Here is a 15482-nt window from a genome sequence, read left to right on the forward strand (position 1 = left end):
ATACTTGTTGAAATCCAAAAATTAACAAATCATGTTTGTTAAAGATTGAAAAAATAATATAATTTCAAATGTTATTATTAACATGTACTCTGTATATTGCAGACGATTATAAGAAAAAAAAAACAAAACTCGAATATGCTTTCATTTTACAAAACATTTTTTAATCATTAAATTATAAATCTATGTTTAAAAGTTTTATCTATTTTTATAAAACCAAATATATATTAATGTTTTTATTTTAAATTGTAATAAATTTATAAATTATAAATATATATGCTTTAAATCTATCAATTTATTTTTTTCGTTAATTAAGTAAACTATATCATTTGGGTTATTTAGTAAATATATACCAATCACTTTCATATATAACAAAGTTTATCGTATTTAATTTCTTGATTTTTTTATGAAGGATTGTTTCGGGTTTTGTGAAACTTAAATTTATTTATTCAGTCAAAAGTTGGTAAATATATTTTTTTGTACAAGTTAAATACATTTGTGTCAAAATTTGTTACGGGTCAAAAATGAGAAATCTGAGTATTTTTAAAAGTTTGAGAATACAAATAGATTTATCGTCAAATTTTTACGCGTTTAAAGTGTTGACTTGAAAATGTCAAACATATGAAAGTTAGAATTTTAAAAATGATTCGGGTTTCAAATTTTAAACATGATTCGAGTTTCAAATTTATTTTCAAGGACATTTTGGGAAATAATTAAAAGGTTCGAGATTTGACAACTTGACTATTTTTCCTTCGACTATTAAAACTTAAGAAAAGATAGTGATCACTTCCTACATGCCGCCCCCATGCATATCAATGCTTCTAATTTTTATCAACTTTGAAACATTTGGGTCAGCATTAACTTTTACTTATGGGAAGCATGTTATGCAAAACTATGCTCAAAAGAAGCAAAATATTCACAAAATTGAATGAGTTAACATGTTAATTTTTATATTGTCATTATAGCAAAGTCGAGAAGCCCCTTGAAACTTATTAAAATCTTTTTCATGGTGTAGCTCAGAAAAACATAGTTATTGAAGAACATCCGTCATTATAATTTAATGTTCTCATTTCATTCTATGTGTTGCAAATTAATAAATATATCAAGAAAGGTAATGCTTCTTCAGTATTTAGGTCGGGTGGTTAGAACTTCTATTGTATGAGAAGTCTTTTTCCTGAATTCTTACAGTTATACATATATGATATTGACAATGAAAATTTCAAGAAAATAAACGTTCTAGGGTGTGTTTTTGTACGTATTTTTTATTAAGTTCATTTAAAAAATCATTTTGTGATATAAATAAAATTATTTATGTACACAAAGTATAGATACAAACATAGATGCATGCATTCTTTTGCATGTTATGTAATTCTTTACTTTGCTTTACTTGTAACGTGTATTACACGGGCTCTAAATCTAGTTAATAATAGAGGTTAAAAATAGTTAAAATTCAAAAATACACAAAACCTCGAGCTAAGCTCTTTCTAGTTTGTTCAGTTTCAGTTCATGGCCGTTCCCGCCAATCTCTCTTGAATCAAATCAGGTAACCCGCTTCATGTTTTCTCAGTTGAATTCATAAATTTAATGAGTTATAAAGATTATATCTTGTATTTGTTACAATTATTCAGAATTTAGAATTTAAGCACACCAGGTGTTCGATGAAATGCCTATTGGAAAGAAGTATTCATACTTGTATCTCTTTTATGTGTCTTGCTGTTAACTCAACTAATGGTATCTGTTATTGACCACACATCAATCTCATTATTAGTATTTGTAATCATGAGTGCACATATAGCTGACCCGTCTTCAAGATTTTGATTGCCCAAGACGAGTATAAAAAATGGGTCTTATATAATATTTTTTCTCTCAAGTTTTTTGGCCCAATTAAACCTAAACAGACTAATTGCTAAATTACCGGGCCATTTTATCAGATTTGTATGATCCAATTTCACTTGTTAATATATACAAAAAAAGGATTAAAAATTTTGTGCCCAGAACCGAAACCGCTCCCTAAACGCTCGCCGAGCTCAGGATGGGGTCTGGGCCGGCCAGATATACAATTTCATTGAGATAATTGTGCTTTTGAAATATGCAGTTATATTCTGTGTTCTTATATGCAGTGTAAGTAAAAATATAATAACCATCTTCTGCTTTGATATTAATATTTTTTTTCAGAATCGGTCGCTTCCTTCTAAAAGGAGGATCATCTAAATGGCATGGTCACTGGTGAAAAGATCAGTTTTTGATCTCTGCTTGATCCGTGTTAGCTCACGTCTCATTTACCTAGTACCAGTTTATATACAAACCGACAAGAAGCCCTTAAGTTTTCATCTAAGATATCTTTGCAATAGTGTGACACCAAGAAGCCTATGTTGGAAAGGATCTTCTCATGACATATTGCTTAAAAATATTGAAACTTATTTAAAAAACAATCAGATAGATGAAGCATGGGGAGCTTATACAGATTTCAAGAAACTTTACGGTTTACCAGATGACCATATATTGAGTCGGTTCATAACAGAATTATCCTACACGCGTGAGCCCAAATGGCTTCAAAGAGCATGCGATATTATCCTTCTTCTTCCCAAAAAGAAGTCAAACTCACTTCCTTTTGACCAGCTCTACAACCTCTCACTCTCCTTAGCAAGAGCACAAATGCCAGTTCCTGTGTCTATGATTCTTAGGATAATGATTGAGAAAGATAATACCCCACCAGCTAACTTACTGGGCCCGCTCGTTCTTCATATGGTCAAAAAAGAAACAGGTGCATATCTTGCATCGAATATACTAATTCAAATTTGTGATCTTTTTCAGCGTTCGGGTTCTAACTCATGTAGAATAAAGCCCGATACCACGATCTTTAACCTCGTTCTTGATTCTTGTTCGCGTTATAACCTATCTTTCAAGGGTCAACTAATCATAGAGCTGATGTCAAAAATGGGTTTAGTAGGTGATGCAGATACTGTCATAACTATTGCCCGAATCTATGCTGTCAATGGTCAACGAGACGATTTAAAGAAGCTCAAAAACTGTGTTGACTCGGTGGCAGGTTACATGGGTAACCATTATTTCCAGTTTTATGATAATCTCATGAGCTTACATTTTAAGTTCAACGATATTGATTCGGTAACCAAACTCATATTTGATATGACCGGTTTAACCGAAACTCAGACGAGCCCACATAATAAGCCTTTCTTAATCCCGCTTGGATCTCCGAATCTCAAAAAAGGTTTAAAATTACAGGTTTTACCACACTGTTTGCTTGAAAATTCATTAGTGCAGTTTGAAAGAAACGAAGGTCTTGTGACACATTACAATAAAAGACTTGTTTTTACCAACAAAACCCTAGCAAAGCTCATTGTCGGGTATAAACGAGCGGGTCGGGTCAGTGAGCTGTCAAAAGTTTTATCCCGGATCCAAACGGAAAAGGGGCGGGCTGATGTTATTGATGCATGCATTCATGTCGGTTGGCTGGAAACCGCCCATGATATTATAGACGATATGGAGCAGGCAGGTAATTTACCTAACGCTAATTCATATGCATCATTATTAACTGCTTATCAAGAAAGTAACATGCACCGAGAAGCCGACTCGCTATTGAAACATATTAGAAAAACGGGTATAATAATATCCAATGATACGTCAGAGTCGACTGCTTATAAGAACAGATCAGATTTGGTATCGTGTTTGATCCAAGAAATGAAGAAAGGGGATGTAAGTTGTTCGGTTTACGAGTTTAACTCATCGATTTACTTCTTTATGAAGGCTGAAATGATTGATGATGCTTTGAAGACATATAGAAGTATGCAAAGAATGACTATTTATCCTAATGTGGCTACTTACATGTACATGGTGATGGGGTATTCGTGCTTAGAAATGCATCGTGATGTTACTATATTATGGGGCGATATAAAGAGGAGTTTTGAAGATAGGAAGTTGATGATGAGTGTTGATTTGTATGAGGTTTTGGTTTTGAGTTTTTTGAAAGGTGGGTATTTTGAGAGAGTGATGGAGGTTATTAGTTGTATGAAAAAGGATGGAGTTTATGTTGATAAATGGTTGTATAGAAGTGAGTTTTTGAAGCTTCATAAGGATCTTTATAGGAAATTGAAAGCTTGTGATGGTAAAAGTGAGGCTCAGAGCAAAAGGGTTGAACATGTGAAGGCTTTCAGAAAATGGGCTGACATTGATTGAAGTTAGTTGTTGTTTTGATCTCTTGTTTCTAGAGGGTGTATCGATGTTTATTAGAGGTAGCGGTTTCGACATTGATTTGGGTTGTGTTTTATCGAAATGCATAGTATTCGGTGAAAGACGCTCAAGGCCTTTATTTAATGGTTTTTTTTAAATGGGTAAATTTGAAGGCGGGTGATGACGTGGGGGGTACTTTTTTTTTTAAAAGATGTTTGAGGGAGAGAGAACATAAAACATAGTAACATGTTACTGGAACCAAACACCAAAGTGCACAGCGACTATTTTATATGTATTTTAGATGTGTTGTTATTTGATTTGGATGATATTCTTCTGTGTCTGCCATTATAGTTGTACTCATGTATTTTAAATATATCCATTTATGTTCTTTGTGGTGTATTTGGTGTTTTAGCTGTTAAATGTAGCATTAATGTGTTTTCTGTATGGAATATAATATGTTTTTGCAAATATGAGCATTTTGGTCTCTTTCTTTTTATAGATTACAAGCACAGGCACTGCTGAATTAAACAAAAAGATAGAAATTGTTAACCGGGAAAGAAAATGTCATCAGCTACATTATGTGGTTAATATAAACTACAACATATGAGCTAAATGCTTTATCAGCACAATGGAAGGAACTCTGTGAGAAGAACATTTCAATTGAAGCTGCATGTGTCTTAGGAGGGTAAGATGTAGACAAACTTATCTCTACCCCGTAGGAATAAAGAGGTTGTTTCCGTTAAGACCCCTGACTCGATAGTAGTTTTGCATCAAGCCTTGGACATAAGGCACATAGCACTCAACCGTCGGACACCGGTCGATTGGTGCATGTACCCTTGTGTTTCGGCTATCAATGCCACACATGATGCATGATTAACAACAATTTACGAAACAAAGTTAACGAATCAAAAGAAGCGTTTGTATGAGAATAAGCTGATATAAGCGTGTTATTCGAAACCTGATCTTTACACAAAATGCAAAAAACTTTTCGTACAAGATTCAAATTACCACTCTTTGCATACATGTCTATAAACGAGATGAGCCGAGTCGAAGCCCGACATGAAATAACCTGAGACCAAACCAAATTGGTTTCTCTTGGTAGGTCTCTGGGTATAGTTTCTTAAGAATCTCAGGCATCGGGTCAGTATCGGGTATAAACCGAAAGGACCCGACTAAGACTGAACCCTTAAAGGAAAAGTAAAAAGAAAAGGGCCAAACTTGGCAAGATTTTGTATCTGTACAATGAATCATGAAACAGATTCAGACCTTAGACTGAATTCATATTTGCCCAAATCCAAAACATAAACATAGTCAATTTTAAGACTTCAAATTCCTAAACCTAGTCAATTTCAAAATTGCAACAAATCAATTTCAAAAGAAAGAATCTGCAACATCGAACAAATTTGTTGATCATGGAGGAAACTGAACATTTTTTATATATTTGCAACCCTCAAGTGAGAGGGTTGATTATATCAGGTATTCAGACATGCACCTACAACAATAGAGATGGTATAGGGTATGCACATTTATTAAAACTAAGGTTACAGACATATGCTACATGATATGTTGCAACTTAAATCATAGCGTACAAGTGATTAACGCACAAAAAGCCTAGAAATTTTTTAGGTTGCTAACACCGTTAGCCTCAGTCTTCATCCTCTTAAGAGCACCTCTGATGGAGGCATTTGTGGATGAGAGATAGGATAAAGAAACTCATCCTCATCCGCATGTAATTTCCTTACAGATCATGGACGCTCGACTCAATGCATGTAAAAACACACGCCACACCACACAAGAAACACACTCAAACACACCTATATTACACATATACCATTCCTTTTGGTGTTTAGATTACACAAGAGTGTCTACAGCTAGTGAACCCATTGGTGGTTCAAATACAAGAAGCAAAGAACTCAAAACCACAACAAAAATGGAGAAAAATACAACTGATTTACAAGGATCAACATTTCTCCCAATCAGTGTCATTCCATTTTCTTCTCCACTTCCCGGTTGTAACGTGGGACATGTAAAGAACCCGTAAGCTATGCCAGTAAAAACTGATACAAAATGTGTCCTGCAACAATATTCAATCCATTTAATAGGTATCTCGCCAGTTCTGTTTATTTAAAAATTAAATAATATTAACTAACCAGTCATCAATTGGACCAAAAGCGGATAAAACAAAACCAAGACCAGTAGCAACAACTGCCTTCTGATACATGCTTACAAAACCATCTTTATTAATGGCATCCTTGTTTTGATAGTGATATATAAGCCAAGCTCCAATTATACCAAACGCGGGACCCTAAAAGTTTTAAATTTATAGCTCATTTAAGTAACCAATATCAAGAAACCAAGTAGAAGTTTAAACATGATTGACATATGAATTCTTGTTGCTTACTGATCCACCAACAGTTGGATAAGGGGTGTGGAGAAAACTGGTGAAGTTGCCTGAGAGTCCACCGAGTACATATATCAAGAAAAAGGTGAACGGGCCATAGGCTCGGCATACTTGAGGACCAAATGTCAGCAGAATCCAACAACCGAGCCCGATGTGAAGCATCCCTGTGTGCTGCAAAAAGATAATTACTTTTAGGGCGAATACAGTAAAAAACCAACATACCTCTTATTTTTTTCTCGTTAAAGTCCTTTGAATATTTCTTATGTAGAATGTAATTTCAAACCAATTATATATGAATGTTTTACCCTAACGGGCTAAACTATAAAAATTGGCTTGACATAAAAGAATCTAAGACACTCAAATGTATAATTAATACATAAAACTACCTGAATTGTTATACTTGTTAAATTTGTTAATTGAGACATTTTCTTAATCATACTTGACAAACTATAAAAACTAAAAAGTTTAAATTTTTTCGACGATAAGTGTTTTAGTCAACCTAACCTGCTTCCACCCGTTTAAAAAATTTACCCATTTTGACTAGGTGTCTCAATCGTGTTGGGTTGGCGGATTGAATTCTACAACTTTAACCCAACCCATGTACTTATTCGTGTTGGGTTCTAGGTTGACCGGTTTTGTGTTCATCTATAAACATGAGTAATACCTAGTTACTTGGTAACAATTTCTTATAGTTTGTTAAACTTGTAACAATTTAAACAATTAATTATTCTGCCCTAAATCAAACAATATTGCAACTGGTGTTCTTTTAACTGTTCTTTTATTCCCAATTAACAAACCGGGGTTTATATATTTAGCTCGATATTAGAAGAAACAAATGGAAAAGATTGGAGAGTATCAACTTTTCATCTTAAATTTTATTACTTTTCATAACCCTTTTAAAAGCGCTTTAAAATGAGTTGACAGGTCAACCCACTTACTAAATGGGCCATGTTCAGGCTGACCCATTTTTTAAATGGGTTGTGTTCAGGTTAACCTGTTTTTTCGTGTCGTGTTCGGGTCACGTCAGGACTTTCTGCCCCTAGTTTTGACCCGCAACCCAACTCGTCCATTTTCCACTTCTAACCTTAAGGTTTTTCCAAGTGGATATAGATGATAAAACGAAAAACTTTGAACTACTCTAGAATGGCACGAACCCAGTCGTCAATCTTGTACCAGAAACATCAGTGTGAGTAGCCGCCACCATTCTCCATATACGATCAAATGATTAATCTTTGCTCCATACAGTGCTGGAAGTGAGAACAGATCCAAATCCGAGTTCTTAACCGGGCTTGCAATTTCAAACAGATAAACCGCAATGTTTAGCGAAGCGATTCCGCCTCTGCAACAACAAATCACCAATTAATAAATACATATAGACATAATAATCAGATAAAAAATGTAATAACAACTTGAAAGTTGCATGCTTTACATTAAATAGAGGCCACAAGTTTCATCATAATCACTCTTCACACCACCTTTAGTAGCCGATGAAACAATATTCTTGTTTAAAGAATTCGGAGAATATCGGTCTGTATTCTCCTTAAATTTGCCAAAATAAGAATCTAGTGATTGTAAATGCTTGTCTCTAGAACTAGACTTTAATGCAAACTTTGATGATTTATTATCCTTCTCAGATGAACTGACAGAGATTGATCTTAACAAGTTTGCACATTTGAGCATGCTTCTGTATGGTCTCACCAAAGTTTGGTCTTTGTAACATGTTTTGAAGCATATTGGAGCCACAGTCATGTTCCCCTGAAAAGAATACATATTTGCATGGGAAAATAATAAGTAAAGCTTATTCAGGCATTTTAACAAACACCTGGTGGGCACCCAAATAAAAACAAATAAAAAGTGTTGTTTAATGTGTACCCGATTGAAGACGAAAGATGGGTGTTATTAAATGTGGAGAAAGAAGACAATTGGGTTAAATAAGAGCTTCCATTAATGGGGATTTCGTGGGTTTAAAGGATGGTTTCCATTAATGGAGGTGTAGTGAGTATTTAAAAGCGTTACTGACGGAAGAGACATTGAACAAGAACAAAATTAAGGATTGAAGCTTATCGGTTGTGTGTCCATTGAGTGGTTGCCACGTAGGCATAACATTCAATCTCCACCATTAGTTGTGATTTTTGTGGGGTAAGAAAATGAAGGCCGAAACCCACTGTATCTTATTAGACTCGACTACGAAGTGTTGACAATGTAGTTATGTCTGTATGTATTTGGTATTATCTCTAAAAGAATTGACAGTTAAATTATTCTTTATTTATAAAAAAAATATTATTTTTCAGTTGTTTTCTATTATTCGAATCAAGGTGTGATATCCTATATCATGTTAGTAGCAGAGATTCTGAGAGAGATACGAGCTTAAACGGGAGGTAGAGAAGTGACAGTTAGTATTAAAGATCGGATGGCACTGTATACAGTCAGTGTTGCAAAAATCCCGACCAGACACCGATTAATCGTTGGTCCTCACTTCACTGATTAATTTTGGGCTAGTCGGTTAATTAATCGGTCAACGGTCAAATCCGGCCATAATCGGTGGTTTCCGACGAGATTCTCACCAAAATCAACGGTTTAGCAAAAAACAGGGGTTTTCGGCGAGATTCCTGCCACTTTACGGCCAAAGTATGTTTGTATATGTATAAAACTGAAAATTACATATAAAAATGTGTGTGTGTATATAAAACTGAAAAATATACATTAAAGTCCAATTCACTTAATCCTGATTAATCTCGATTAGTGCTAGACCCCACACCACCGTCCGACTAGTAATTTTTGCAACACTTTATACAACCAAGTTCAAGTATTAAAAATAGATTGACATATACATAATGATGTGGCACATCATGTTCATGTAGGTTGGTGCAAGTTGAGAGCATGTACAAGAGTATTGTATGATAAGCGGTTTTTAAGAAGATTATAGGAGAAATTTTCTAGGGTTGCGGTTTGATATTCTATCTTATACAGAACTGATTGTTAAGTCATCAAGAAGATACGAGCATGAAAGTTGGAGGTAGCAAAGATGATTATGTTGGGGTGAATGTGCGAGTACACAAGGGCAAGCCAAATAAAAATTAAGTTTTACAAGAGAAATTGGGGGTGACATGTATCATAGATAAGATAAGAGGTGGGATATTGAAATAATTTGGACACATGAAGAGAAAATAAGTTACGGCTCAAAGACTGTGAAAACTCTCACAGTGGAAGGGGGTGTGGAGTAGAGCCGTACCCAAAATGACATTGCATAAACGGACTGGGTAGTATTATACTAGACTTTCACGTACCGAGAACATTATCAGGGATATGTGTTCTTGAAACCAACAAACCAAGATTATGGACTTTTAAAGCTGTTTATAGATTCATCTTAAGTTGTCTTTAGTCCTTGGTCTTAAATCTAGTTTTGCCTTAACCGTAACTTTGCCTTAATATTTTTCTTGGCGTATAAATGGTTTTATTTATGGGAATGTATAGTTACTTTTAAAGGGTAAGTGTTGCTTTTTACTATCTCTTTCTCTTTTGTCTTTTGCTAATATAGGTCCTTAACAACTCAATGCTTTTAACACTTCTTGCTAGCGATGATTTACTACTTCATTATTGTGTAAGACTAAATATATAATTATCTAACTATCTATTGCCTATCATAAAATCCTAGGTGTTGTTCTCAGGTTGTTCCCCTCATTCTCTAAAGCCACCAGATTGCTTGACTTATAAATGGAGGCTTCTCATGTATTTGACCCGAATTCGCGGGTATGTGTCTCACCAAACCCGGATAGTCTTTAAATGGGTTATAACATCTCATTTATTTGTAAAACTATTTCATAAGCAAACAATAATTTTCACGGATCATGGGTCTCACCAAACCCGGATAACCCTTAAACGGGTTATAACATCTCATTTATTTGTGAAATAACCTCTTAATTATCAAATATTAATTTTTACGGGTTATTGTGTCATTGTATTTCTTCTAGCATAAGTCCTTAAAAATTAATCTTCTAACTTCAACTACATCATATGATGACCTGCATATGCGTTGAAAATAAAATAGTTTTGTCAACACAAGGTTGAGTGAGTAAAACACCAGATTTTCATGATTTTATATAATAATAAATAAGATAGCAAACTGTGTCAAATGAGATAAGCAATTTAACCATAGCATATAAACAAATCAATCAAACCATAAAGAAAGGGCTAAACCGCTGCCATGCGAATGGGCATTGGTTACCAAAAATGAGGTGTCGGTGAAACCATTGTCAATGCGTCGGACGCCGGCCACTACGACGGTCGTATGATCATACTAGACTGAGATTATGTTGGACTTCTCCGAATGCGTATAAATCAAGTAAGCACATAAACAAGTAAGGTATAAATTGTTAACCACAAGTGACAACAGTTGCAAGTTGAGTAATATATAGTAATAAAATAAATAGAACGCATATGTCCCCAAAGTTTTTGTTTTTAATCGTTTTGATATTTTATAATGATTTATTTTATTTTATTTTATAACGTAGTTTTGTTTTAATTTAATACATATATATTAGTTTGTTATTATATTTTTTAGCATTTGGGTAATTTTAATTGAGATGTGTAGGTTTTTTAGATTTTTAACGAACAAACATCAACAAATATGAACACAAATATTTGTCTAATGAAAAAAGGGGCGTTGATGTAGTTGACGATGGTGGTTAGTATCGGAAGTTAACCAGCGATGGAGATGATAGAGTAGCAACAAAGAACATGTAAATGAGATAAATTAAATTAGGGTTTGATGATTAAAGTGTTTACCAAATAAATAAGATCTTATAACCCATTTGAGGGCCATTAGGGTTTGGTAAGACCCATAACCCGTGGAAATTATTCTTTGATGATTAATGGGTTATTTTACAAATAAATGAGATGTTATAACCCGTTTAAGGGTTATCCGGGTTTGGTGAGACCCATGACCCGCAAAAATTATTGTTTGATTATGAAAGAGTTTCACAAATAAATGAGATGTTATAACCCATTTAAAGACTATCTGGGTTTGGTAAGACCCATACCCGTGATTTCGGGTCAAATGCATGAGAAACCTCCATTTAGAAATCAAGCAATCTGGTGACTCTAGAGAATGAGGGGAACAACCTGAGAGCGAGACATAGGATTTTATGGTAGACAATTATATAGATAGATTTTTTAACGTTTGGGTTTTATCGGTTGAGATGTTTAGGTTTTTTAGATTTTTAACGAACAAACATAAACGAACACGAGCATGTTGATTTTTTTAAATGTACAAACATGAACACAAATATTTTTCTAATGAAAAAAGAGGCATTGATGTAGTTGACGATGGTGGGTGGTATTGAAAGTTAACCGACGACGACGACGATGATGATGATGATGATAGACCAGCAATGAAGAACATGTAAAATAGATAAATTAAATTAGCGTTTGATAATGAAAGTGTTTATCAATAAATAAGATTTTATAACCCATTTAAGGGCTATTAGAGTTTGGTAAGACACTTAAAACAAAATTACGTTAAAAAATAAAATAATCATCATAAAATAGTAAAACGATTAAAAACAAAACTTTAAATAAACTCCCGTAACACGAGTGGATTAAACTAGTATATATATATATATATATATATTTATATATGGCCATTATAATCATTTATATTATAATAGATCAAAATATTAATTATACCTTATTATATATTTGTTTGATAATTGTTGATGCTAATAAAGGGTTTCCCCTTGGGTGTATATATAGAGAGATAAATATTAACATCATAACCTAATTACACAAACATAACAATTTGTGTGCCTCCTCTTTCCTAAACCGGGTTTCTCTCAAGAACCCTAACACCATCCTTAACTATACATCCTAAAGGGGAACTCGATCAACCTGATAACTATGTCGCCTACATCCTTTTCCGATGCGGTTAGTACTCTCCATGCTATAACAGGTACACATATAATTATAGGTATATCATATTATTCATGTTTTCCATTATCACCATGAGGAATTGATCAACATGTGGTATCAAGAGCGATGTTGTTTAATCGGTTCTTCATGGTTTTCCATTAAATCTGGATTTAAACCGGAAAACTTGAATCTAAAGTCTTGATAAAACCTAATTTTGAATTTTTTATGCTTGTACTCATTGAAATCGGTTTATAAATAAATTGTATAAAACTTTTTGGTTAAAAACCTGTTAAAAATCTTTCACATTAAAAACCTGTTAAAAATTTATGGTTTTTCGGTGATGTTCTTCGTGTTCATCATGAGTTTTTTGAAAATAATACATATTTTGGTTAAAATTTAGATTATGATTGTGTTTTTCCTAAAATAATTGAAAAACACATCTCCAAAGATTTTTTGAAATTTGAATAATTATTAAGAATATAAATTTCAAAATTAAACAAATCTTGAAGATAAAATTAATCTCTAACAATTTGAACCAAAATATTATTACCTTAAATAATTTTTGGATTTTAATACTTACCGAAATCTTGGTCAAACTAAGATTTCATCAAAACCGAAATCTCATTAAAACCGAGATCCCATCAAAAACCGAAAACTTATTAAAAACCGAAAACCTGATAAAAACCGAGAACTCATAATTTGACCGATAACTCATTAATAGAATCAAGAACTCATTACAAAACCGAAAACCAAAACTTTTCTAATCTAAACAGGTTATTATTAACTAATTAAATGTTTTGTAAATACTTATAACTTAAAAACCTTTTACAAAACATAAAAAGCTTAACTTGAGGGAATTTTGATGTATCACTTCTGTCCAAAGGTGATGTGTTACATCTACCCTATCATTCAAGTCTAACTAAAGCTTTTGTTAGTTTTTGCCTAAGATGATACAAATGTCTCACTTCTGCCCAAAGGTGATGTGTTACATTTTTATCTAGCAAAACTAGCCCGTACATAATTAAAATAATTGTCTCACTTCTGTCCAAAGGTGATGTGATACAATTGTTTTGCACACATACTTAAATAAATTTTAATTCTGTCCAAAGGTGATTTATTTTTTGTTTAAGTAGTACTTTTAATTATAGTTTACTAGTTTGATGTTAATAATAGACATATCACATATTCAATAAAGTATAATTATCCTCACATTAATGATCCTTCATTAATCTAATGATCATAAATATTAATTTGTATTATTTTAATATTCCATGACATTACTCACTATTATTTTCTTCTATAAATAACTATCTCATTCAAATCATCCACTCTAATATTAAAGCATAATATAAGTTTTACATCACAAAGAGTTTCAATAATATTTAGCTCTTCTCAGTTTTAATTATCCATTAAGACATGATATGACTATCTTACTGTTCTTTCTAATAACAATCATTCTATTAAAAACTAGAGCATAATAAATGAGATAAGTCAATCATAATGTCTCTTATGATAATGATAATCAAGAACTTATTTAAATAAATGTTATCACTAGAGTTATTGTTGATTTAGTTTTTCGTAAGACTAATCAAAATAACTCATATGATGCATGCATTCCTTCTAAATTCTAACTATAAGGTTAAATGGTATTCCTGAATACATCATAATGTACAATTTCATGACATATAAAATTAAGGGTTCGCACATGAAAATAAGTACAATTTTAGAGTACATCACATACTAAATTTTCAATAGTACAATTTGGTGCATTACGAATCAACTATAACACTCAGAAGCACCAAAGGAAAATGAGTGTGTTGATCAGCAACATATGTACACGAAAAAAAATGTCTGGTACTAGAAATAAGATGTTATTCAACTCACTACCACTAAAACCTAAAAGAGGATAATTCTAAGGTTCATAGACAAAATACAAGTATTACTTCCAGCTCTAAGTTCTCTAAGGATAAGACTCATTGCAAAAATATGTCATTAGATTAGACATAAGCAACAAGACTATCCATAATTCAAAAGAACATCTGGCTAAAACAGTAGTAGTATATTAATGATATTTAAGTATGCTAATCCTAATATTCCAATTAACACGTGATAGGTTGAGTCTATTTCTATGAGTTTCTTCACTGATATCAACAAATAACTAACATGAGTGTTGGTGGCAAAATTTAAATGTTAAGATTATTAGAGCCATGATAAACTGTCTTCTAATTACGCTTTATGATAGCTTAAATATTCTGGAGACTAATTAGAATTTAGTATCATACTTAAGCTACAATATGACAGTTATGAGGTTTGCATAGCCAACATAAAGTCACTCTTACTTTAAACTCTCATATCATTTGTTATCAATATCTAGATTGAAACATTTATAAAATAGAACTAGATGATATTATATACTTTCACAACTTTTGTTATCATGAAAAGAAAAATTTAACAAAAGACAAATGAGACCTATAAAATTCATCCATTAAAACCAAATTTCATGAGACATCATGATATGTTGACGAGAGTAAATTTTCATAATCTCATTCTTAGTGATTTAAATCACGTGTTAGATGCCCTAAACATTATTTGGCTTAAGAAATAAGTATGGGTCCACCAGAAGATATATTTCATTTACATTCGTGGAACTTATTCAAATGGAATATTCATACATAATTCTTTATCATTTAAAAGACTATTTACTTGTATCCAATCGGTCGTCTATGATCCACGGTCTTAAAGAGATCCATTCTTATATACTTAATACGATTTCTTCTAAATATGTCCCTAAGTTTACTATGACATCTGGACGTTAAAGAAATCAAATCAAGTCTAACATATATATAACAGATTCCCATGTCACGTACATCATTGAAACTTCTCTTGTATTTTTCGTAGAGATATTAAAGATCAGTGGGAGCCTTAAGTGTCTTAATCATAACTTACAAGATTTGCAAAAGGTGGGGGGGGGGGGTGAAAACTTTATATT

The 15482-nt window shown here is 32.7% G+C and overlaps 1 protein-coding gene and 1 pseudogene across 2 annotated transcripts; one reads left to right on the forward strand and one right to left on the reverse strand.

Moving 5' to 3' along the window:
- The first annotated feature begins 2116 nt into the window (after positions 1-2116).
- Positions 2117-4262, forward strand: LOC143564712 (pentatricopeptide repeat-containing protein At4g17616 pseudogene; annotated as a pseudogene).
- A 1722-nt stretch (positions 4263-5984) lies between these two features.
- LOC143564713 (RHOMBOID-like protein 9, chloroplastic) lies at positions 5985-8810 on the reverse strand. Of its 2 annotated transcripts, XM_077051905.1 has the most exons (6): positions 8459-8810; positions 8016-8341; positions 7760-7925; positions 6587-6757; positions 6336-6490; positions 5985-6259 (listed from the first exon to the last, which is right to left on the reverse strand). In XM_077051905.1, exons 2-6 carry the CDS (start codon positions 8333-8335, stop codon positions 6037-6039), a joined length of 1035 nt encoding a protein of 344 aa, XP_076908020.1. In that variant the 5' UTR covers positions 8336-8341; positions 8459-8810; the 3' UTR covers positions 5985-6036. The 2 variants fall into 2 exon arrangements, with proteins under 2 accessions (XP_076908020.1, XP_076908019.1); XM_077051904.1 differs by lacking the exon at positions 8459-8810 and having other exon boundaries at positions 8016-8447.
- Between the last annotated feature and the right edge of the window lie 6672 nt (positions 8811-15482).

The sequence above is a fragment of the Bidens hawaiensis genome, unplaced genomic scaffold, assembly GCF_021521415.1.
Source record: "Bidens hawaiensis isolate Kalapana, Puna unplaced genomic scaffold, B.hawaiensis_p1.1 tig00022149_1, whole genome shotgun sequence".
NCBI lineage: Eukaryota > Viridiplantae > Streptophyta > Magnoliopsida > Asterales > Asteraceae > Bidens > Bidens hawaiensis.